Genomic DNA, 25,633 nt, shown 5'->3' with positions numbered 1-25,633 from the left:
CACCACAATGTTGTCTGTTTTCTATACATAAATACGCCACCTATGGTTTGGTTTTAAAATGTTAATATTATGCCACCACAACTGGCGTTACCGTATAGTTCAGTTCGTTAAGTCCGTAAAGACTTGAAGAAAACAAATAATAGATATTTAATTATTTATTAGTATTTTCTTGCAGGCAAATTGAGCATTTTGTCAAATTAAACAGTTTGGTTTCCTCTAAAAAGTTGGCATCTTCTACAAATTGAAGTTGAATTCTTAAGTTGCGCGCGCGTTTCCGAGATCTTTCTAGTGCTGTCACGGTTTCAAAAAATTCAAATTTAAATTTCTGCCAGCACTCATAAATATTTTAAATTAAAAAAAATCAAATTAAAAAAAGCTAAATTTTTTCAATGCACCTTTTTTCTGAAATTTACCATTTTTTGTAGGTATAAAATCGAGCCAGATCGGGAATTTTTACTGGGTGGCAACTTATGATATTGTCCTCTTAAAAGTTGGCAGCACTGGTAGTAGCTGAATCGATAACAAATTTTAATAAATAAAAGAAAAAATATAATAAACAGTTCAAAAATAATTACGCATTCTAATAAATTGTGTTGTATGTGAAAAGTGATAATTACGCTGTGCCCAAGCGTGGCAAGTGGTGATGTGACCGCTGAACTCAAGCCTGCGCAGCTCACACCCAAATAAAAAAAATATATATATGTATGTATATGTATGAAGACAGACTCGGTAATAAAAACAACAATAATAACAAATGCAAAAGTTACATTAGCAATGGCGTTTAGCAATTATAGATTAATGAATCAGTTGTAATATTGAAAACACTTTTGTTTGTTTTTTTTCGCTGTGCAATTATCAAATGCATTGCGACTTGGAGATGAGACATCAGTGGCAAAGGCCGTGCCGCGTAACTTAATGTCTACTTACCCTTTCCGTTGGCAGTCCAACAGTTTTGTGTTGCCGTTGTGTGCGTCGCTCCTTAAAGTGCGCAATTGTTGGGCATACACCTCTCCCATTAATCGTGCTCTAACGTTTTATGCCTATGCTCGTTTAGCAAATGTTAATTATAACAAAATGTTAAGTTAATTTATTCAATTGTCAAGGTGACGCTACAGTATAGAGTATGCCAACTTCGCTGTGTGGTGTCAGTATTTCTCATTCTTGTTTTTATTTTTTTTTACTTCTATTCCCCTGCATGATACACTCCCCGCGGCAGTCCATATTAGCAGCAATAACGTGTGATTCATGCTAAATATAAAGTCAATGTTTTTTTTTTTTTTTTTTTGAGGTTTAATCCAAACGGCGAGCTATAATTTCCAAATTTACGAGTTTTGTCAATGAAATCTTTTCATGTTTCAGCGATTAACTGTAAATGATTAGATCAAATTGTTAATCTTCACTTTTGGGTAAATAATTTTTTTTAAACAATCTAATTTAATGTACACATGTATTTTTAAAACTTGATGCGGTTTAAACCGATTTAAATTGTTTTTAAAATGTTTAATTTAACAGCTAGTTAAATAATTGTTTTGCCGAAATACATTAATTGACGCTTGTTTTGAAGATTTTATTTTTTAAACCTTTTTAAAGAAACAAAATACTCGTATTTATCATTTAAAAAAAGGAATTACATGACTAACTGAGTATATACGTATATAATTTAAAAAGTCATCATATTATAAAAGTGGGCGGTTAATTTCCATCTTCTATCCAAACGTTATTTGTTTGCTTTTGAAAATAACCCAGCGCCACCTTTTGATTTATTTTATGCACAGAGATGATTACCATGACTAACATTGCGTCGCTGATTTAAATGGAAAACTGCAAGGCAACAACAACATGCAACGACAACAACAACAAATAAAAGAAAGTCTGCTGATAACGACGATAAGCAAAACCGAAACTGCATGCAACGATTAAAAGACAAGTGGAAGATCAAGAAAGAGAGACACGCAGAGACAGAGAGAGAAAGGGAAAACGGAGACGAAAAAGAGACTCTTATTTAATTAATATATAGAAAAATATTAATTTAGTTATTTAAAATTGCAATCATGGCTAAATTACAATTCGCACAGCCGCTGAAATCGAATGCTTATGGCTATACAATGGGCTCGATTTATTTGTGGAAGAACGATCCTCCGGATATTGTGTCACTGACATGTCTAATGCCCAACGGACTGATGCTGCAAATGCCGTTCAATATAGAGACCACCATCCGTGAAGTGAAGGTTGAAATGGTTGCCTTGGCAAAGAGTAAACCCTTGGGCTATGTGATAAAGGATCCATGTGATTATACCGTGTATGGCATCTCAGACTATAATATCGAACCATATACGGATGAGACAAAGCGTCTGATTGATGTGCAGCCCTATTTTGGTTTATTGAGTCTTGGCGACCGTATGGAAACGAGCAGCTTTTCCAGCGATTACGAGTTAACCAAAATGGTCAGCGATATAATTGGCAAATCCTTTGATCATCAGAGCACACAGATCACACCCGAGGTCGATCATTTTCGGCGCAAAGTGACAGTCATCTGTGATAACATTAAGATGGAGCGTTCCAAGTATTCGTGGCAACAGCGTTTACTCTACGAACATCCCCTGCGATTAGCCAACTCCACAGCAATGCCGGAGCTGATTCGACAACGACATCCAACATCCGCATTTCTAATTGTCGTCAAGAATGAGAACGATCAGAGCACGTTTACGCTGTCCGTGCTGGAGCACGATACGCCGTATACATTGATCGAGAATACTCTGCAAAAGATGAATCGCTCACAGATGAAGATGAACGATCGCGCCAACGATTACATACTCAAGGTGAGCGCTCTTGATGATTATCTTATCTGAAAAAAAAAAAAATTAATTATGACACTTATTATTTGTTGTTGTTATTAATTATTCAAAATAAAAATGAAAATTTACATTTATTTGTTGTTATTAGGTGAGCGGTCGTGATGAGTATCTTTTTGGCGATCATCCGCTGATTCAGTTCCTGTACATCCAAGAGACGCTGTCTGATGCCGCCGTACCCAACGTGGTGCTCCAGTCGGTGATGCGTCTCGAATCCTACATCAATCATTACAATGAGCAAAGTCTGTGCCTGGAGCGGCAACCAAAACCGGAGCGTCAGTCGGCTGTGGCCCTACAGAAAACTCCCACAACGATGCTTTGGGATCTGCATACGCAGAACTTTTCATTAACACTGCACGGCATCACCAATGTCAACTTTGATCGTGCACGCGCCTTCAAAGTGGGCGTCCATGTTGGACTCTATCATGGCGAACATAAATTGTGTGCTCATCGCAGCGTCGATGCATCTAGCTCCGGAAATTCACCGGACTTTTTCTTTGATCAAGTCCTCGAATTTGATTTGCAAATGCGAATGCTTCCACGCATGACACGTCTCTGCATTGTTGTCTTTGAGGTTACCAAGATGTCGCGCTCGAAAAAATCATCCAACAATAGCAGCACACTCAAGGACATATCCTATAATAATAATCCTTTAGCCTGGGTTAACACGACGCTTTTTGATTACAAACATCAGTTGCATCATGGACGACACACACTTTACACTTGGACCTATGCAGATGATATACAATCCGATGAGGTACTTCATCCGCTGGGCACCGTCGAATCCAATCCGCGCAAGGACGGATGCGCCGTCGTGCATCTGACATTCCATCCCGGCGAAAATAGCAGCACCGGCGAGCATGTCTGCTATCCCAGTGAGGAACAGGTGCTGCAATTTGCAGCGGAACGAGCTCGTGCCCATCGGGAGAAGCAACTGCAGCTGAAGGAGCCAGAGAAGCCACTGCGAGATCTCGGTGACATACTTGCAAATTATACGGGCAGAGACAAAATTTACGAGATGGTTGATCAGGATCGCAACGCCATGTGGGAACGCAGGTAGGGTACACTCTTATGTAAATAAACTAATAATAGATATTAATTATTATATTGTAATTGATCGACAGGAGCGATATACTGCGCGACTTTCCCGAGGAGCTTTCCGTGCTGCTGCACTGCGTCTACTGGAAGGATCGCGACGATGTGGCTGATATTTGGTCTCTACTCAAGGAGTGGCCTCTCATCTCCATCGAAAGATCGCTTGAGCTGCTCGACTATGCCTATCCAGATCCAGCTGTGCGACGATTTGCCATCAAGTGTCTCCATTATCTCAAGTAAGCCGCATATCTATCATCTTGCCCTGACCATACTTATGCTATATATCTGTACATAGGGACGAGGAGCTGCTGCTTTATCTGCTGCAGCTGGTGCAGGCCATCAAGCATGAATCGTATTTGGAGAACGATTTGGTTATATTCCTGCTGGAACGTGCGCTACGCAATCAACGGATCGGGCATTATTTCTTTTGGCATTTACGATCCGAAATGCAAACTCCATGCATGCAGACACGCTTCGGCCTGCTCCTGGAGGCATATCTCAAGGGTTGCAGGCAGCATGTAAAGCCGCTGCGCAAGCAGCTCGAAGTGCTGGAGAAGCTGAAGCAAGGCTCCGTTATAGCCAAAAAGGGCAGTAAGGAGAAAGTGCGAACACAGCTGCAAAAATTCTTGCAGAACGAGCACAACAACGGTGTCTTCCAGAACATTAAAAATCCATTAAATCCGAGCTTCAGATGCAGCCGTGTCACACCGGAAAAATGCAAGGTGATGGACAGCAAAATGAGGCCACTTTGGGTGGTTTTCGAAAACGTGGATCAAACTGCCAGTGATGTATATGTTATATTCAAAAATGGCGATGATCTGCGCCAGGATATGTTAACCCTGCAAATGCTGCGCGTAATGGATCAATTGTGGAAACGCGAAGGGTACAATTCAATCGAAATTTTAAATCTGCGATTAGTTTTAATGAATTTACATATATTTACACAGCATGGATTTGCGCATGAGCATCTACAACTGCATAAGCATGGAACAGAGATTGGGCATGATAGAGGTGGTTCGTCATGCGGAGACAATTGCCAATATACAAAAGGAGAAGGGTATGTTTTCGGCGACGTCACCCTTTAAGAAGGGATCGCTCTACAGCTGGCTTAAGGAGCATAACAAGGCGCCCGGAACACTTAACAAGGCCATTAAAGAGTTTACACTCAGCTGTGCTGGCTACTGTGTTGCCACCTACGTGCTGGGCGTGGCCGACCGTCATTCGGACAATATTATGGTCAAGCGTAATGGACAGGTGAGTTGATTTCGAAACTTTAATGGATTAAATATACTTTTAACTTTTCGTTCGTTTTATGTTTCGCTTAATTTAAATAGTCTCATTAAATTTTTCCTAATTAAAATTTTTAGAGGATATCACTCTAACCATGATTTTAACAAAACTTTATTCTTCTTGTAACAGCTTTTTCATATAGATTTTGGCCATATTCTTGGTCACTTTAAGGAGAAGTTTGGCGTGCGTCGGGAGCGCGTTCCCTTCGTGCTAACTCACGACTTTGTCTATGTTATTAACAAAGGCTGCATAGATCGCGAAGCAAAAGAGTTTTGTTACTTTCAGGAATTGTGCGAGAGCGTAAGTTCAAAGATCTACTATAAATGATATGCTATAGGCAATTTAAAATTCCATGATTATTTTTACAGGCATTTTTAATTTTACGCAAACACGGTTGCCTTATTTTATCGTTGTTCTCAATGATGATTTCAACGGGACTGCCGGAATTGTCCTCCGAGAAGGATTTAAACTATTTACGTGAGACTTTGGTAAGTCCTTAAGTAGCAATATATTTGTTGTATATAGCTAATATATATATTCTCTGTACAGGTGCTGGATTACACGGAGGAAAATGCGCGCAAACATTTCCAGGCGAAATTCAGCGAAGCATTAGCCAACTCCTGGAAAACCTCACTCAATTGGGCCTCGCACAACTTCTCTAAAAACAACAAACAGTAATCTAAGCAAAAACAACAACAGCAGTAGCAACAATAATCATTAAATGCGAGATAAATTCACACACACAGACACACTCCCACACAATCCGCAGTTCCTGTTACCTTTCTGTCAACATTTCTGTGTTTCCGTTTCCGGACGAGGCGTAGTACAATTTTTTTTATATAATACATACAACCAAGTTCAAAACTATGTGTTCACTATTTTAGGTCAAGTTATACACACACACCTACACACAAACAAACATGCACACACTTATGCTACATATACATACATAAATAGAGCAAATAAAAAAACCAGCCAAAACGTCACTGTCCCCCCAACAAGTGCTCCAATATTATTTTCCTGTTGTCCATTTGTACATTTGCTTTTTTAATGTTCATTTTCATAGACAACATGTAAAAATGTTTTCTACTTTCTTTTTTGTTGCTTACATATACAAAAATAACAAATACCCAATTGCACACACTCACCCATACAAATTGTAATGAATGTATCCTATTATTATATATATTTAATTTAAGTTTATAACCTTTTGGTAACATTTATATTATAAGTTTACACTATGTTACAACAAAGTTCATATTTTCATCCTCTCGTTCAGTTGATTTTTGTTTCTTATACAATATTTTCATTTTATATAAAAGTTACAAATTATTCGAACAATTCTAATTAAGTAAATATTAAAAGTTTATTAGCATTTAAAATAAAAAAAACTTGCATTTTTTGAGACAAAATTTAAATTTTTATTCTTAGTTTTTAAATTAATTGGTTTAAAAAATCTACCGATTTTTGGCACAAATTATCTTGCGAGCATATTAGAAAATTGAGTCGAATTTAATTTAAAGAATTGTTGACATCTATTTCAAATTCAGCTGGTTAATTTATGTAAGGAACAATTTTCAACTGATTGAGACCATCTTACATTTGGCATAGTGTTATTTTTAAGGTTATTCCGGTACACGGATTATGTAATTTTTTTTCAAATAGCAAGCAACGTAAAAAGCATCTTTTGTGTTTTATGGTTTTGTAATATTATGTTAATCTTAAAATGTATCAGATATATGACTGGATGATATATACATTCATAAGCAATTCAAAGAAACTACATACAGCATACATATATAAAACAAATATATTTAAGTACATTTGCTAAAAAGGTATATATGAAAAATCGAGTAAGAAGTAAATAAAAACAAATATGCCGGGTAATTTATAAATATATGCATACCTTCGACCTATATGACTGATGTATACTGTAATCGAAACATACATATTTTTTGTGTTTAATGGTTTTTGTAATATTATGTTTATCTTATAGCGTATCAAATTATGATACAATAAAAGAAACCACATATGTACGTCATGACTGAAGTGTACTGTAATCGAAACTTACAACAAAAAATAAACAATAAATAAAGAAAATGTGCTTCTACACGATAGACTCCTACACTTGTTTTTGTTATATGAATTGGGTTAATGATTGACTGGTTATTAAAAAAATGTATTTATGAAACTATATTTACTTACCAGGTTTTATCAGAAGGAATATTTGTATCAAAACTACGCGTAATTCATTTAGTATAAATTTTTATTTGACATCAATAATTCAGTTTCAGTTTTATGTTTGTATATAAAATATATTATATTTTTTAAAAACTAGTTTTCTCTCCGGTTTACTTTACACTCATCTCATCTATGGTTTTTAGACGACGCAGTATTTAATATATATATGTATAAATATATATTAATAGGTATATATTTAAATACTATATAACCCTATCGCGCGTTTTTCACTTAGGTTCGCGGTTAAAGTGCTTGAAACCTTTTAGCAAAACAGCATCATAAATGCACACAGTACACTTGTAAAAAAAAGCTGTCAGCGTTGTACATACTATAAACAAATGGATGGTGAAATTAAGAAAACATACTATAATTTCATAAAACAAAAATATGTTGTACATAGTACCGAATTGTATTAAAATAATGGAAAATATTTAATATTTTTTTACTGTTCCTTTTTTATTTTTTACATTTTGTAAAATAACGAAATATTTCGGTTATGGAATCGTTTAGATTTTATTATTGTGTATACATAAGTATATCAAGTTAATATCCTTTAAAAAAATAGTTTACATTTAATATAGTATATGGGTTATTTGTATCTCCTTTTTTTACTCATTTGTTGCTGTTGTTGTCTGTGTAAAAACACTGTATTTACAAAAATTACAACTATTTTTACTTATAGCATAACATATAAATAGTCATTTGTATTATATAAATAATTTAGAAAATATGAGAAATATTTTGTCTTTTTTTACTTTTTAGGAATATATAATTTTTTGTTTTCTTTATTTGTATTACTTAGTTTCAGTTGTACGAAATTTAGGTCTGTGTTTCTTGTAAATATTTCTTTTCTATGTGTAGTATATGTAGACGTAGCATTTTTTGTACATTTTTGCAATTTTAGTTTAATGTTTGGCAAATTGACGATTTCGTATTAAGTAAAGTCATACCGAAAATTCGATATTAATTTTCAATTAAAATGTTTAAGGTTGACCCGAGAGTACAATTTATAATCCGAGTTAAGCTTAAGAACTTCAATTAAATCTCTTCTAAATGTGTATTTAAAAGAAATTGTAGTTCAAGTGAAAATATTGCAAAATACTATAATCTATATTTTTAGTTTACAAATGCAGCAATTATTTTGAATATTTTACATATTTAAATGAAAACAGTGCAAGATACCTTTTTTAAAAATATTTTGCCAAGTTGTCATTTAATGATTAAAAGGTTTTAACGTATGCCTGTGACTTAATACAAAATCGATAGTCAATCGCTTGCAATTTGCAATCTGTATTTTTGGACCTCTTCTTTTTAGTTTTTAGTATACCTTTTAGTATGCATTTTAGAATAACAGTTTTCATATAGCTGTTTCTTGAATTTGTATGTAGTTAAAGTTTCGTAGTACATTTCTCTCCTATTTAAATCCCTAGTTTTATTTTCATGTTCAAAGGCACACGCATTCTATAAAAATCTGATTTGTATTTTTTTGTTTTTGTGTTTCAAAATGTTTCGTTACATACACACACGTACATATAAAAAGTAAGATGCAGTGGTCTATGATAATTCTTTTTTTTTTTTTACCATTTTAATTTTTTTTGTCTAAAAATTTTAAGTTCAGTCTGTTTCAAGGAAATGTTTTGATAAAAAAAATCTTAGTATCGACTTTTCAATGAATGGTTGAATTCTATTTATTATCCCAACCAAACATTGAAAACCCGTCTTTCAATATTTTTTGAGATTCTTTAAGACGTGCATCTTATGGGAATTAAAAAAATATGTATATATATATATAAATTTACTCATACGTTTGGTTATTAAATATGTTAGCCAAAAAATATTGTTGGTTTTATCATTTATACTCTTAGCTGATTGCATAAATAATTTTGGAACTGGTTTTAAAAACATTTTGAAGTTTGTATTGTATAAAGTCGTAGTTTTCAGCTTGAATTGTCGGCCTTAAAATAAATCCTAGTTAGCTTAATGCAAAACAATTGAGTTACAACTAAAATACCAACTAACTTAACAATTAATTATGTGTTTAGTGTGGTTTTTGAATGTCGTCTTAAGTGCTACTAGTGCAGTAATGTACTTAACTCGAGGGATGCCCAAACACTGAAGCAACTGGGGCGAAGGACAGGGGGAGCTGGGATGCTGGGGGACGTTGCGTGTGTCTCAGTGTTTTGACAGATTCAGTGGTAAGTCTGTAAAATAAATAAAGATTAACCGATTAAATTATAGGCAAGAATTGTTGAAATATTATCATTTGTATACCTGAACTTAGTTCATTCTTTAGACTACTATTTTGAAACATTGCGGATTGTACTGAGGAGCTGCCGCTGGCACCACCAACACCACCAACTGCACCTGCAGACGTTACAGACGCACTGGAGCTGGCCGGCGAACTGACAGTGCGATGACTGGACGCTGCAGACATTTGGTCAGTACAAGTATCAGTCAGTTTTGGCGTGTGCGTTCTGTGCTCGGCCAAATGTGTAGGCGGCGTATTATGATGTGATAGCGCCGTTGGATGTGCATGTCCCAAATGTGGATTCGATGACGACGCCTGGCCATAGGCAGAAGCAGCCGCTGCAGCTGCCACAGCGGCCGGACTTACACCATTGTAGCCAAAAGGATGATACGGCGATTGTGGTGATAGACGTGCTCCAGCCGCACTGCTCGACTGTGCATGTGGATGCGGTGGTGGCAACAATGGTGCTGCACCTGCCTGATAATGATGCACCCACAATGGGTTATGCCGCATTGCGGTAAGCGTCGTTATATACGGATGGAAGAGCGATGACGGGACTACCGATGGAATGTATGCAGCTGCGGCTGCTGCAGCAGCAGCAGCAGCTGCAGCGTTTGGTGCTGCTCCATGTGGACTTGCTGTGCCGCTACCATTGAGCTGCGCCGGCGGATACATATAATAATGCAAAGGGGAACCAGCAGCTACAGCAGCGCTCGGCGAGCCACGCTGCAGTTTAAGATGCCGACGCTCTGGCGATGATGTGCTCCGTGACTCGCCTGGCGAGGGACAACTTGTCACCGTGCTGTGACTGTGGCTGCTGCTACTGCTATTGCTGGCCGTGGGTGAGGCAAACTCGCGTCGTATCGATGCAGTCTTCTTGGGCACGGTGCGGTGTGGGGTTGTCCCAGCTGGTTCACGTGGTGAGGCGCTCATTGAGCGTGGCGGTGATAACAAATCACGTGAACCGCCGCCGCCGCTGCTGCTGCTGTTGGACTGTGGAATGTGCGGTGAAACGGTGGCGCCCACATAAGGCGCATAAAAGGAATGATGCTGAAGCTGCTGTTGCTGTTGGGCATGCGCCTGGGACAGCTTATAGCTGTCGACTGGCGGCGTGCGTCGACCATAGTCGATGGGTAGCGATGGTGAACCACCCGTTGCATACGGCGGTGATCGTTGCTTTTTGTTGGCTGCATGCGATGGTGACTTGCCACCGTTGCTGCCACACATTTCCGGTGACTTGGGCGAGTTAAGCAGGGCACGTGGATAGTTGGCGGAAGCGTTGGCATACAGCGTTTGATGATGCGGATGATGCACATTACTGATTATCGTCGCCGGCTGATCGTGAGTCTTCTTAGAGGAGGACGAGCTGCCGCTGCTACTACCGCTGCTCCCGCCCAGCAACGAGTGTATGCTATATGAGCTGTTCAGTCGTGTTGGCTGCGTTGCTGCTGCCGCCGCTGTTGTCGTTATTGTGGGCGTGGCTATTGCCTTGGCCTGTGGAGGCGCCAGATTCATTGGCATTGATTTGCTAACAACGGCGCTGGTCGCTATGCTGCTGCTGCCACCTTTGGCACGACTCCTTTTACCACCAACGCCGCCACTGCTGCTTGTGCCTCCACCTCCCGATCCACCTCCACTGCCATTGTTAACGCAGCCATTGTTGTCCTCCAGCGATACCTTCTCGAACTCACGCAGAATACGCTTGCGCGGCGACACATGCTGATGATGATACTCGACTAGACGACTCGCTGCCGCTGCCGACGATGGCGGAGAGATCTGTAAACGAGTAATTAGTTTAATTATTGTCAGAAAGTCTTTTAAGTCTTAAATACTACATGATTTAATTATTTCATAAAATTAACCAAAATTTCATAATTTGGTTGAAATTGACAAGAAACACGGACATTTTTAAAAATTATTTTTAAAACAATATTTAAGCAATTAACATCAATTGTATCTGGGAATTAATAAAAATACTACATACTTTTAGGCGATAGATGCTCAAAATCCTAAAACATTCTTAACTACTGATGTATTTATGCGATTTCTATAATATTTAGTTCGATGGTAATGAGGCATTTTCAACATCAAAAATAGAGTTCGTCTTAAGAACTGTAGATGTCTCTACCTGTTATTGTCGCGGAGTATGTGTTACAAATTTGGTTAAGATTCAACGAATAGTTTTTCCTACCTTGTGTGCCAAAGAGTGACTTAGACTACCGATGGCTCCGCCACCGCTGCTGATGATGCTGCGCTCCGTGGCTGTTGATCCCATCATCGTTGTCGTTGACGCAGTTAGTGCCATCGTCGCTGCTGATGTCTTTGACAATTGTTCTAGGCGCGCAGGCACGCCATCAATAAGTTTCTGTATGATACTATTGAGCTTGGCTCTGGGTTTCTGCTTTTTAAGTCTTATGTCTGTCGTCGTCGTCGTTGTCGTCAATGTCGTCCTCGTCTGCCTTGTGTTCAGTTCGCTGCCAGCCTCACACTTGGTGTGTGCCTTGGAATCGCCATTTAGTTCATTCATCGCATTACCGTTCGCTAAGCAACGTCCGGTTGTGGATATCGATGTGGATGTCGATGTTGCTGGTGTCGCATCATCCACAGTGACAGACATGCCATCTTCATCCTCGCTTGTGTTCATCTTTTCCACAATCGCCTCCGTTTTTATCTCAGCATCTTTCATGTCCTTGCTGTCATCGAGACTCGTCGGCTTTGCCTCCAACTCTGTCTTGATTTCAGTCACTTCCTCTTTGATTAATTCTGGCTTAATTCTTTGAATCTCATCTGACTGCTGTTCCGACGATTTTGCATCAGCTTCGATAGCCTTTAATGTTTCATCGCCGTTCTCCTGCACATGAATGCGCTCAAAAATCGACTGCGAATCCTCGCTAGTCGCCCCAATGTTGGGCTCATAAGGACGACGTCGTTTACGTAACGCAGCCTGTCGCGCACGTTGATTGAGCACATTGTACCTGGGACGCTGATAGTATAGCGATAGTTCTTTGGAGATGCCGCGACGGGGCATCGTCTGCTTCCAGGGTTGATCACGTTGCCAAGGCGATGACTGTATGGAGCTATTGTCATCCGAAACTGCAATAAAAAAACAAGATATTTAAGATAAAAGAGATTGCTTTGCTTAAGAAAATACTGCAACTACTTACAGCTTAGCGATGTAGAATTCTCGTTCTTTGGATACGTTGTTGTCACCGCAGACGTGGGCGTCACCGTGGCCGACGTGGCTGCCGAGGGCGTCCGAAATGCCTTGCGAGGCACCGACACCCAACCGGCTTTATCGCCCTCCTTAGCGCGTGCCAGTTCCAATATGAATTTTCCATCTGCAAAATCAAGGAAGAAAAAGGAAAGGTTGAACAAATTGATATAAAATATCATGAAGGCACGAGGGTGGACTTTAAAGTCATTGATAGACCTTGAAACGACACTTGTTTTTAAATTTTAAGAAATAAGTTCCTTTTACATTTCAACACTATCTTTTTTTTAAGAGTAATTTACTTTATCTGGCGGTTTTCTAAGATTCTGAAATAATGAGTTTGACCCTCAAAATATACCATTTATTATTATTTACAGATAAATTCATTAATAGGGTAAAATCTCTGAGCGCTCAAATATTATTTTAAACTTAAGTCCGAAATATTTAAGCTAGTTTTTTACCTATCATTTATGAACTATACTATTTCTAATATTGAATATTTTCTGAATGTTTTTCGTATTTAAATATCCTATTTTTGGTTCCTTCCTTACATTCTTATGTCGGATTTTTATAGAAGTTTGTTGTCTTTGTTTCTGTAATTGTTACACTATCTAACAAAATAAATAATAATTTGAAAGGCGTACCTTTGAAAAACTGCAGTCGACCTCCACAGCCCGGCAAACTGTTGTTGCTGTGCGTTGATATCGGATGCCTGCCCATATCAAAGCCACCACTGCTGCCGTTCCCGTTGTTCCCGTTGCCGCCAAATTTGTTGCACTTTGTGGAGGCGACAGCACTTGGACCATTCAATGAGCTATAGTCCAATACACCTGCCATGACATCGGCGGGCGGTTTTGGAGCTGCGCTGGCGACAGCGGCAGCAGCGAGCATCGTAGCAGAGGCTGTCGCCATGGAGAGACTTGAGCTGCTGCTGCTGTTAATTTTTGTCGTTGATAATGTGGGCGTGGTGCCATTGGATGATACGGATGTGGAGGATGAAGTGCAAGTTGCAATTGAAGTTATTGCTGATGTTGACGTTGATGTTGATGTTGGCTTCAGTTCTGGTGCGGCGGGCAGTTGAAATGTGGCAGCAGCTGCAGCTGCTGTTAATAATGTTGCGGCCGCTGCTGCAGCATTTGCGCCGTTTATACCATTTTTAAGTAAAATCTTTGCAGCCTCCTCTGCAATTAGGCGTTCGTGGTTGTTGTTGTTGTTGCTATGACTGCTGCTTGAACTGTTGTTGTTGTTGTTGTGGCTGGAGTTGGCAATGCTTGTTGAACTGCTGCTGCTGCTGTTTTTGTTGTTGCTCTTATTGCCGTTGCCGTTACCGTTGCGCTCATCGGTCATTTTTGCAGCCGTGCCAGCAATAGCTGCAACATTTTTACGCCGTACATTAGTTATGCTGATTTATTTGGCGCTTCACTTCATCAATATCTGTTTTATTTCTATTCCTCTTTGCGTTTTATTTACTTGTGTTGTTTTTCTTTCAACATACGTACGTGCAAGCTCTCACACTAACACGCACTCACATACACACATACACTTGACGTCGCTGTTGCTGCACACAACAGTTATTTTCACTGCTGTTGGGGAACACTTAAATGAAATGAAGAAAATAATTGCATTTTATTGTAATCTTTGTTTTTTCATTTTGATGTTCAACTTGTTTTTATTATATGTTTGCATTTTGTTTTTATTATATTTTGTGCTCCATCTTTTTTACTCCACACTCTGTTACATACACACGCACACACAAAAGCATACTCTCACACACAGACAAACACTTTCCACGTTAACTCAAGACACGAGCAGCAAGCACTCGCTACTTCACTCGTTCACTTCTCTCTCACACTCTCTGAGCGAGTGTCCGGCGCTCACACCCAAGAACATTGCTGCGTGCTCCACCAACTGCCATTTTGTTTAATTTTTAATTTTAGCGTTCGGTTGAATTTACCATGCATCGTTGCATTATGTTAAACACAACAAGCGCACTTCTAAATGTGTCCTAGGTTATGAACAAGCAAAAACTTGAAATTACGTTTAACAGATGTATTGATAATTGCAATTTGGGGACTACAACTAGAAAGAGACATCAACCGGCATAATTTAGGCACAATTATTTTGTCAAAAATCTAAGCATAATCACAAATATGGTTATCAACACGTCCCATTGGACTTCGGACATATACATACATACATGTACATATGTATTGCCATATGTTTTGAGATGCTGTGTAAACTCTCAACGCAATTTTTTAGCTACCAACAGAGCTCACTTATTATCACAGTATTATATTGTAAGTATTATTGGACATTTTATTAATTCTCTGTTAGCACGACGAAACAACATAATGTTTTTGTTGTTGTAAATTCCTTGCGCACTCTCAACAGTGCGCGGCCGCTTATTGCCACACGAATTAACGGCGTCGCGTAAGAAAATATGCCAGCTCGGCACCGTATTGGGGGAGCGTCTGCTATCATTTTCATGTTGTTGGAAACTCAACAATTTATTTTTATATAAACGTCACACAATTGCATTATGGTATGCAGTTAATATTCCACTCGTCACTTTTATTTTTCTTTTATTTATCACACATACTAACAATTAGCGAGCATTTGGATGAAGGGAGAAGGAGCACAAAGAGCGTAGCATCACACAAAACGAAGCGGAAGAGGAGAGATAAAATAATAGAAAAAAACGTTCTCCAATTACCATTACCATCGGCAATGTTTTTCACATTTTCACACAAAGCGCGCTCACGAAAGTACGTAAAATCAAAAGCAAAACGTCGCGGTATCTTTGCTATGCACTTTGCAACTATTTTAAACCAATAAATTACTAAATAAATACGTTGAAACTTAATTTTAAAAAAATTATCAACGAAAAACGCAGTGCTCAAGCACAGACGATAGGGAAGTTGATATCGATTGCTTATATCGGCACTTCAATAATTTTACGATACTTCACTCCTATCGATATATTAAATGTCGGTGTGCTTATTGTTGTTATCAACAGAGTTTCTCATAGCGTTGCCAACTGTCCGCTGTAATTTGGCGCAAAATTTTAAAAATATAATGTAGGTAGAGTAGAATAAAATGTTTATTTTATTGGATTGGACAGGTAAACATTAAGCGATATTATGCAATATGGTATTCATTTTTAAAATTATACATTTTAGCTACGTAAATATTTATGGTTTGCAAGTGTCTTTATTCCTGGTTAATACTGTTTGCTTTCTAAGAATCGGTTATTTCAATATATGAGCATGGAATAAAATATAATATAAGCTTATGCGTTACGAATTTATGTATGTAGTCGAAATACAACCCATCTGCTTCTTAATAATTAATACATCTCCACTCTGTATTGACGATGCTTGACAACCCATTACATAATGTAGCACAATATTTTCTTAATTAAATTGTATGTTAATGCGAATATGCTTAATATGTAATACATGATACATAAATATTCTATATAGTGTAGGCGGCAAGGTTGCCGTTATATTCTTGAGTTCATTTAATGCTATGCGCTTTTGATATGAGTGAGAAGTTTGTCAATTGCACAAAAGTGATTAAGAATACATAGTTAGACACTTTGTAATATTGCACAAAGTAAATTGCAGTTTACACAACAAAGGGCACACAAGTATAAATTAATTTTAATTTAAATTTAGATTTAATTTTTTTGTTTGTTAATGCGCTGCTTTAAACATAATTTAAATATCACAGACTTTTTGCCAATTGAATTAATATGCTTTGTTAATTTTGTATATGCCAAATCAAAAATTAAAGGAATTACAAAAAGATAAAAATGATTATAGGGCAACTTCTTATAATTACGGTCTTAAGTACCATAATTTCTTGCGCATCACAATGTCAAACATTATTCGACTTGTAGAGTGCATAGGATGTGGGATAGGACTGTATCTTAATCTTAAACATTAGTCGAGTTTAAGCGCATAAATCTAATCGCCCAATGACACTACCTTCAAGACGTCCTTAAACAGTGCTTAATCCTACAAAATATCAATCGAATTAGTCTGGAATTCAGCTGAAAATTGGAAACATTAAATATTATAGTTAATGTCAGACCTTACTAAAAATTGCTTTTCTTTTTGTTCCTTTGATTAATCATATGTTTAGTTACGACTTTAAGCTAGTGTCATTGATTTATAAAAATCAGTCAAATATGGAAATGAAATCAAGTCTTGTGTTTAACATGGCACATAATAGGTAATGAAAAACCATGAGCCAAGCCTATGAAGATGATACTCTATTCTATATAAATACTGAATTGATCTTCTTAATCGCAGAAAGTTGTTTTGCTTTTTTACCGGGATTATGTTTTTTAAGACATTACATCGATTCAACTTGAGCTCTTCTGCAGGGTTTAATTAGTGCAAGTTGTCCACTCGACTGGACTGCAAACCAAGTGCATTCAATGCCATACCCGGAGGAACTCCAACTCCAACGCCAACTCCGACGCTTCCCTCGCTCTCGCTCTTCCAGGACGACACGGGAATATGTGGAGCTGGCAAACAATTGCGCAGTGTCTGCACAATTTGTATGGTATCCATGAGAGCTGCAAGAAAAAGGGTTTTTTTTTCAATCTAAGATGCTGCTCGAGAGGATTCACTTACTCTTTTGCAGACTTTCACTCTGCTTGCCGTAGGGCTTGCACATGGAAGGCCGTATGTAGGTCTTCATGCGCGACATGTTGCGCATTAGCTCCGAGAAAATACGCACTATCTTATCCTGACCGACACCCATGTGATCCAAGCGATTGGCATCCTGACTGGCCCAAGCGCCGTTGTGTAGAGCCAACAGATCCTTGTTCGATTCAATCGAGTCCAGATTGGACCTATTAACAGACATGATTAAAAAGGTATAAGTTGGCTTAATAAGAAGAGTGCAAGCCAGATTTCCAGATTTTAAGGTACCAAAGGTTTTGTTTAAGCAACTGTTTAATTTAATTTAATATTAAAAAATAATAAATGGATAAATCATAGCTCACCGCAAGGATTCCGCAATATTCTTATGGGTCAGCTGATCCATCGAGGAGTGCGAGGATGACGACGACGACGAGTGCGGCGACTGCGAAGGCGGCGGCAGCGAGTGATGACCATGATGCACCTGTGAGCTAACATTGGAGCTGACCGCAGTCGATGGAGTGTTGGTTGTTAGTGGAGTTGGTTGCTGTTGATTGGCGGCAACAGCGGCAGCGACCGCTTGTGACTGCATCATGCCCTGGATTTGCAAATTGGCAGCTGCTGCCGCTACGGCCATTGGATCAAAGTGCTTGGGATCGAGTTGAGCAAATACGCGCTGCTTTTCCAAAGCACTCAGATTGTTTAGTTTCTCTAGACTCTGCTGGGCGAGCACACGATTCTGTTGTTGTATCAATGCTGCTGTCAATTGTTGCTGATGCTTTGCCTGGGCCTGAGCCTGTGCTTGCTGTTGTTGCTGCTGCTGTTGTTGTTGCTGCTGCTGTTGTTGCTGCTGCTGCTGTTGTTGCTGTTGTTGTTGTTGCTGATGGTGTGCGGCTACAGCAGCTGCACTTATCTGCGATAGCTGCGATTGTATGCTGCTTTGTTGCTGCTTACTCAAGTGTTGCAATTGTTGCGGCACCTTCGAACCGCTCGATTTGGACAAATCAATTTCAACAGCAGCCGCATTGTTGCTGGAGCTGGAGACTCCACTGGCTGCATTGGCAGCAGCCGTACCAACCGCAGCACTGCCAGCTGCAGCACTTGGTGGCAGATGCGAGAGACGCTGCAAGAAATCGGGCGTATTGACACCCGGATATTGCTGCTCCATAAAGGGCATCGGCGAGATGCCCATATGATTCTTGTAGTAACGACAGGCTGGACTGGGGCAAGATTGCACCACTTCGATGATGAACTCCTTTTCCATGCCAAACTGATCACGTCCAATGGTATACGATTCAATTACAGCACGTACCGTGGCATCCACACTCAAGTGTAGTCCATGCGGACCCGACATGTGCTTCAACATGACCGCATTGGCAAAATGCTCAAAGGGTAAGACAATCTTGCCATTGTCGCGCAGTATTAGACGTCCCTGCGAGTCCAGAGTAAGTCGATTGGCCAGCACCCTGCATAGATAAACAGTGTCAATTGGAATAAGTTTACACATAATTGTAGCGTTTACTCACTGCAAGTATGCTGCACTGGGCAGCATGGCATTATCCTTAAGATCACTGAAGCATTGCAAGAGTTCGGCACTCGGATTCCAGCCCTTATTCTGCAAATACAGCTGCAGCAGCATGTAGAGCTTCTCGGTCACATAGCCAACGCCTGCGTTGGGCTGTTGCTGCAACATATCGGTGTGACCGGGTGCTCCCATGGAGCTGGAGATGTTGCTGCTGCTGCTGCTGTTGCTGCCAACAGCATTGACCACGCCCCCTCCCACGGGCCCCTTGGATAGTGCCGCCTTCATTGTCTCGGAGAGATCCAATTTGTAGTTGTCTGGATAAAAATGCTTTACGTGCTCCTGCAATCCAAATTAAATCACAGACAGAGATACACACACACACAATTGCATATTAATTTGAATACAGTCTCATACAGACTGCCAGATTCGTATACATGCACGGCAACCAACACCTATACACACCCACCACCACCACCAGCACCACCCACCAACAACAATGCACATACAAAAGCAAAACTCACCAAATTGTTCATTTTTCGGCTATGGACATTTGCTGGTGCAGCGGCATCTGCATCTATTTGGACTGGCGCCACCAATGCATCTTTGAAACACTAACGGTTCTGGTTAGATGCTCGATTTCTGTGAAAACGGCTATAAGCAATAAGACCGAAAATAAAATGAAAATTGTGTGTGTCTGCCGACTATTTCTGTTGTCCTTCGGCAAGGAAGTGGGGATTGTTGATACTTAACTTATCGATTCATCGCAACGTTTCGATCTTTTTCCCTGCGATACTTTTCACTGTATCGATATTTTTAAGACTATTTATCAATAAATTAATAAACATTGATTGATAAATGAAATAGTTGGTCTTTTATGTACATTTTGTAATAATTTGTTTACTTAATAAAAAATAACTTGCATTTTATTGAAAAATATAAATGCAAAATCAATGTCGATAGCTCTATATAAATTTGGTAAATAAATTTTGTATTTTACGGTTCTATTATTGCTGGTAGTTTCCGTTTGCATTAATTGTAATAAAAACTATAAACAAATGTTTTCTTTTATTATTATTGAAGATAAATTGCTTGTTATCGACTAGTGTGAATGGTAAAATATGCAACATTATCGATAAATATTGACAACGGAAATTATAATTCAAAATTTTACATAGGAACTTGCAACTATTTTACTTTACAATATTTATAATAAAAACAAAACAGCAGTAGATTGTCTTTAAGAATTCAAAAAGAACTTTACGCTCACACGAATTTTTCTCTATTAAAGTCTACAAAAATTTAATTTAATTTCCAGCATTAATTATGACAAGCAAAAATGTATTTTGCAAAATAATAATAAAACAAATGAACTAATCATAATTTACAGCACGCAAATGGCAAGCAAACTTACTTGGCACGCGATATCCAAAGCTAAAGGCGTAACAAGTGACGCTCTCATTAATCCATTGCTGACCACAAGTCAAGCCTCAAACATTTTGGCCAACACACACACAGTCACCACTAACTTTCCACGCCACCTGTAATAAATGTTTTGCATGCGTTCCCAGACGTCGCTGCTACCGGATATGGTTATCGGGGGTTGGGTAGCTATAGCAACTTTGGCAAACAATCAAGGATATGCGCCCACTCCGACCACGGCAGGAGCTTGTTTACTTGCCTACCTGGTACCTGCAATTGCAGCTAGCAACGTCTAGACTCAGTTCAAATTGGAAATTCGATGGGTTTGCATCGAAAAAAGGGAAGATCTAGCCTACAATTAATATATAATTAGAAATATTATGTGTTTCCTGTTGGTAAATTTGTTCATTCCATTGCTTTGGACAATAGTTTTCATTAAAATTGGCAACTGTACCGGTCTCGATACAAAACAATCGCTAACGCCCCATACATTTCGCTTTCAAAATCCCCAAGAGTGTCTCAGAAACGGGTTCTATAACTTAAACTACTTTGACTGCTCACCATGCAACGAGGCTGGAGACGGTGGAACCAACGAGTTGCAGCCCACTGAGGACAGTAAGTGTGTCTATTGATTCAACAAATTTATGTAGAGTTCACAGGGCGGTGGGGAAACCTAAATACGTTGCAATTTGTATAACATAGATATTATGTGGGTCTCATGAGGAAGGAGTAACTGAAATTGGCATTAGTTGAACTTTTCATATATTTTAGGAGCAAAATTATTGACTTTTTAAATTTAAACTATTTATTTCACCCAATTTTACACATATTGTAATAAAATATTACTCATACAATCAGGATATTTGAATGTCATAAAAGTATTCATTTTACTAAGCTACAATACTTAAGGCAAAAACTCTGAAACTATCTCTTAAATTAAGATATCATTTAAAATAAAACTAAAATCATGTTATTTATAATATACTCGTATTTTTTATCATAATAAAATATTAATGAAAAAATTGTTATAAATATCTCTTCATTTAATAATATTTACATTCCTGATATTTTCCAGCTTACCTGGTTAAATTTATATTCCCCCATTCAGCTTGATTTTAATAGGGATTATAAAACTTTATTTAGGACTATCTTTTAACTACATTATTTCTTTAAATTCTACCCCGTTGGGATTTCCCTTACAGTGTTAACTTAATGGATTTAATTGAATTTTAATTGGTACTATTTATTATTTATTTCTATCCATTCAGGGTTCTCCTGCCAATGTCCTGTTGGACATGTGTCGATATTTGAGAAGATCAAACGTTGGCCCATCTGCGAAGAGATCTGCAGCAATTCCACAAAGCCATCTGAGAACTGTACATTGACTTGGCCAATCCAATTGCCAGCTTGGCAGTGTAGTTACCAATATCTCAACACCACAGCGATTTCTCAACAAGGAATGGGAACTGCTCTCACAAAAACGAATCCCGCCAGCAACAACAGCGATTGTCAGAGCTGTAACACGGCTTACAATTTTCGCTATCAGGATTATTGCATAGCCGCCTCCCTGATGCGTCCATATTTGCATTACAATGCGTTTTGGCAGGTGACAACGAATCCAAAACCCAACTCCAATTCAAGGCTACACTTTGGGGATCTTAAGTTTGTGGCATTCTTTTGTCTGGCACTGAGGAATGACAGTGCCTGCCAGCAGTTGGCGAACCTCTGCGTTCTCTCGCATTATTCAATGGAGAAGCATTCACCCTGCAGCGCATTTCTGCTCACCCAGATGTCGGATGTGGTCATGAAATATGCTCATTCCGGCGACCAATCACGTGCTCTGGAACCTTTTCTGTTCTACAAGAAGGGAAAATCAACGAAAGAATTGTTAACAACAACTCTTCATTCGGCTAATCAATCAGAACTACAAATATTTAGCACTAATTTTGAGCTCACGGGACGTCTAAAGCGCTGGGGACGCTTTAAACTTGGTCAATTAAATCTTTGTCCAGGTCAAAAGCCGCCTCAAATGCGCTTGGGAAAACATCAGCAGGAAATCAACTGTCAGCTGAGTCTGGAGCAACTTATAGATGTGGCCAGCCAAGAGGCCAATGATAATTTTCTGAGCCTGTATCTAAACTTTAGCAGCAACTGGCAGTTCCTGCTGCATCAGTTACCCGTCCTCATCGAGACTCTCACGCCGGAGAATCAGGTAAAAAGCTATAGAATAGGGTCATAAAAATATGTAAACAGAAAGTAATGGACCAAAAAATGAATTTTCTAAATTTGATGCAGAATTAAAATAGAGGCCAAATGATAAAAAAAAATTATATTCCGCAATGAAATCGGTTGAGATTTGACAGAGTTATAAAAGTTTGAAGTTTTTGAAAACGAATAAGAGGTTTGAGCTGTAAGCAGGACTCTTAGAACCTTAGCTTAAAGTTCCTCTAACTTGACTTAATTAGTTTCTGGTTGTACTGTCCAGAATCCTGTAATGTTAAGTATAGATCCACTTAAGTTATCCCCTCCTAAAAGGACTACTCAATCAATTTTATTTATTCTCTAACACCTCTCTCATTTTGATTCTCTCCATATTAAAGCGTCCACTGGTGGAGGAGTGGCAACTGGTCAAGCGCTTTCAGTTGATCTCAGTCCATCCCAGAGATAATCGTCATTCTCAGACTTATCCACGCTATGAGGACAAACACAAGCTGCAACTCTATCGATCTCTGCGCTTCGTGGAGCACGTTCAATTGGAGTACAGCATTCAGGCAGGGAATCTCATCGGTTTACCATTATTGAGGCTTCGCTATCGCCACATTGAACTGACTGGAAATGCATCTTTAAATCAACTCTATCCATTTCGGATGACTGTGCACTTCGAACGCCTGCAACAGGGCGTGGCAGCTCAGCTACTCCTGGAGCTGGCGTTGCCGTTGCTCCTTCTATTGGCTTCCATTGCGGCTCTGATGCGTCTGCAAAATCTACGAAGACGTCGCCAGTCGGAGCTCTGTCAAAGCAGCAATCTCTTGGAATTGCTGCTCCAATTGGCGGCGAATGTGGCGTTGGCTTTATTGGCCACGGCATTGCTCCTACTGGCAATCCAAGCCTTTAACCCACGTCAGCTCGCAGCGCTTATTTATCCAGCCTTTCTCCTGCAATTGGTCTACTTGGCGGTGCATCTAAGACGCGCCAGTCAGCTGGAGCTGTTCCTCATCGACTGGGAGCGTCCACGAAGCAGCTGTGAGGGTCAGCGATTGAATATGGACAGCACCTCGTTGTGTTCCAGCGTTCGCACCTATGTGGCCGAGAGCAGTGTCTCCGCCTGGCGGGTGCTCTTCACAGCCAACGCCTGGATACGCCTCAGTGCGGCACAAAGATACTCGAGTTTGGTTCAAGCTGGAGTTGCTGTCGCTGCCCATCGGCTGCTGGAACACTTTACGCAGTCCCCAACTGAGTTTGGTTATAGCTGTTGCCTGATCTCCATAGTTTATCTAATCACATATCTCCTCCAATTGCTCCTGGGTCGACTTTTTCAAGCGAATCCTCTGCAGAAGTTCATTGACCTCTGCAGTTTAGCCAACATCTCGTTGTTTTCACTTCTGGAACCGAGCTATGGTTATTACATTCATGGACGTTCGCCTCATGGCTTTGCTGATACGGACATGTCCTCGATGGTCCTCCAGCTGCAGCGCGAGTCACAGAATATGTGTGGACGACGTGGGCTATTAATGGATTCCGACAAGCAGGCCTATATAATTCTGCCACCACGAAATTTACGGTAAGATTTTTTTATTTTACTGTCTATGATCTAATTACATTTTTAATTCAATTTGAATACATGTGTAGTTATATTGAATTCTTCAAAACGTTCAATATTAATTTAAATAACTTATTTTATTTTAAAATTTGTATATTTATTATTTTATTTAATATGTATATTATTAATTTTAGTCTTTTACATTTTTGGTATTTTTTGATATTGTTTAATATTTTTACTTAATTGTTAATTTTTTTTTTAAATTTAGTTATAAAATTAAACTTTTTTTATTTTAATTAAATTAAATATTCTTACTTTTATATTTTATAATATTTTTTCTTCTTTCTTAATTGTTATCTATTGACTTCTTTTGATTTAAATAAATAAATATAAATCCGGATAAATAATAATTTATATTTACCCTTGGCAGCATCTACTTGGAGCGCTTGTTGCTGCCTTTTCAACGTAGCAGACATGGCAGTCTATCCCAGACTTTACTATACCAGAAAGATCTCCAGGTATCCAGCATTGACGGTCAGGTGGAACGCACCTCAATTGCCTATGCCAGTGTCAATCGTTTCTTTTGTGCCTTCATTGATCACGTAAAAATAAGTGCAAACATATATTGAATATTTATTAATTTAAAATTGTTTGCAGGCTATCAAGGACATGGACTATATTATAAAGGAGAAAACTTTGGTGGAAAAACTATTCAATTGTGAAATTGAGAATTATCTGACGGAAAGTGCGTGCTGCTCAAACTAATTTATTTAGAAAGTTTTATACTTAATTTTTATTATTGTTGCAGATAAGGGAACTTTTTATATAGATGACGCCCTGAGCTTTAGCCGCGTTCTGTTGCTGGGCAATCATGTGGATATCTTTGTGCTGGAAATACTTGTGCTTCTTTCAATGTATCTATTTACCTCCAGTCTGCTCTTTGCCGTCGCCGTTGCCTGTGCCTTGAATATGGTAAAAGATCTTTTTCTTGTCCGTATTAATTATGATGGCTATCAATCTTTGTAGATATTGCGTCACATTTTTCGACTTTGGGTGCGTCGGAATGTCTCTCGCAAGACATTGATTGATGAGCGTTTTCTGCTTTAGCCCCGCAGCCAGTTGGATGAACAATATATGCGTGAGGATGGGATCTTTGACATATGAATGTTGAACAAATTGATTTGAACATAAAATGTTGCCTTTTCTTTTATTTAAAAAACCACTTGATAGTAGGTAGTACATTTATTAGTTAATTATTAAGTGTTTATCATAAAACTTATGGCCTAAAAACAGATAAAATAATTTCTATGGTTTTGCATTCAACATATAAACACACTTAG

The 25,633-nt window shown here is 38.7% G+C and overlaps 4 protein-coding genes across 5 annotated transcripts; 2 read left to right on the top strand and 2 right to left on the bottom strand.

Moving 5' to 3' along the window:
- The first annotated feature begins 481 nt into the window (after nt 1-481).
- LOC117790592 (phosphatidylinositol 4,5-bisphosphate 3-kinase catalytic subunit delta isoform) lies at nt 482-6,285 on the top strand. Of its 2 annotated transcripts, XM_034630075.1 has the most exons (9): nt 482-729; nt 1,776-2,819; nt 2,944-3,908; nt 3,977-4,183; nt 4,243-4,830; nt 4,895-5,201; nt 5,367-5,537; nt 5,606-5,725; nt 5,787-6,285. In XM_034630075.1, exons 2-9 carry the CDS (start codon nt 2,052-2,054, stop codon nt 5,913-5,915), a joined length of 3,255 nt encoding a protein of 1,084 aa, XP_034485966.1. In that variant the 5' UTR covers nt 482-729; nt 1,776-2,051; the 3' UTR covers nt 5,916-6,285. The 2 variants fall into 2 exon arrangements, with proteins under 2 accessions (XP_034485966.1, XP_034485967.1); XM_034630076.1 differs by lacking the exons at nt 4,243-4,830; nt 4,895-5,201; nt 5,367-5,537; nt 5,606-5,725; nt 5,787-6,285 and having other exon boundaries at nt 2,944-3,913; nt 3,980-4,096.
- Nucleotides 6,286-8,842: 2,557 nt separating this feature from the next.
- Nucleotides 8,843-15,851, bottom strand: LOC117789989 (protein hairless). The gene is made up of 6 exons (XM_034629213.1): nt 15,657-15,851; nt 13,582-14,533; nt 12,891-13,064; nt 11,918-12,819; nt 9,750-11,502; nt 8,843-9,679 (listed from the first exon to the last, which is right to left on the bottom strand). The coding sequence occupies exons 2-6, from the start codon at nt 14,282-14,284 to the stop codon at nt 9,651-9,653; spliced, it is 3,561 nt and encodes a 1,186-aa protein (XP_034485104.1). The 5' UTR covers nt 14,285-14,533; nt 15,657-15,851; the 3' UTR covers nt 8,843-9,650.
- A 164-nt stretch (nt 15,852-16,015) lies between these two features.
- Nucleotides 16,016-19,843, bottom strand: LOC117789988 (homeotic protein female sterile). The gene is made up of 5 exons (XM_034629212.1): nt 19,636-19,843; nt 19,116-19,453; nt 17,955-19,055; nt 17,581-17,801; nt 16,016-17,522 (listed from the first exon to the last, which is right to left on the bottom strand). The coding sequence occupies exons 1-5, from the start codon at nt 19,645-19,647 to the stop codon at nt 17,335-17,337; spliced, it is 1,860 nt and encodes a 619-aa protein (XP_034485103.1). The 5' UTR covers nt 19,648-19,843; the 3' UTR covers nt 16,016-17,334.
- Nucleotides 19,844-20,913: 1,070 nt separating this feature from the next.
- On the top strand, nt 20,914-25,525 carry LOC117792837 (meckelin). The gene is given in 7 exon segments (XM_034633129.1): nt 20,914-21,148; nt 21,802-22,745; nt 23,134-24,314; nt 24,724-24,895; nt 24,951-25,038; nt 25,102-25,265; nt 25,320-25,525. Coding segments are annotated over 7 exon segments (2,922 nt in total). The 3' UTR covers nt 25,458-25,525.
- The last annotated feature ends 108 nt before the right edge of the window (nt 25,526-25,633 follow it).

This window comes from Drosophila innubila, assembly GCF_004354385.1.
Source record: "Drosophila innubila isolate TH190305 chromosome 3R unlocalized genomic scaffold, UK_Dinn_1.0 2_E_3R, whole genome shotgun sequence".
Lineage (NCBI taxonomy): Eukaryota > Metazoa > Arthropoda > Insecta > Diptera > Drosophilidae > Drosophila > Drosophila innubila.
The sequence above is the reverse complement of the archived record's forward strand: the minus strand, read 5'-3'. Positions and strand labels throughout refer to the sequence as shown.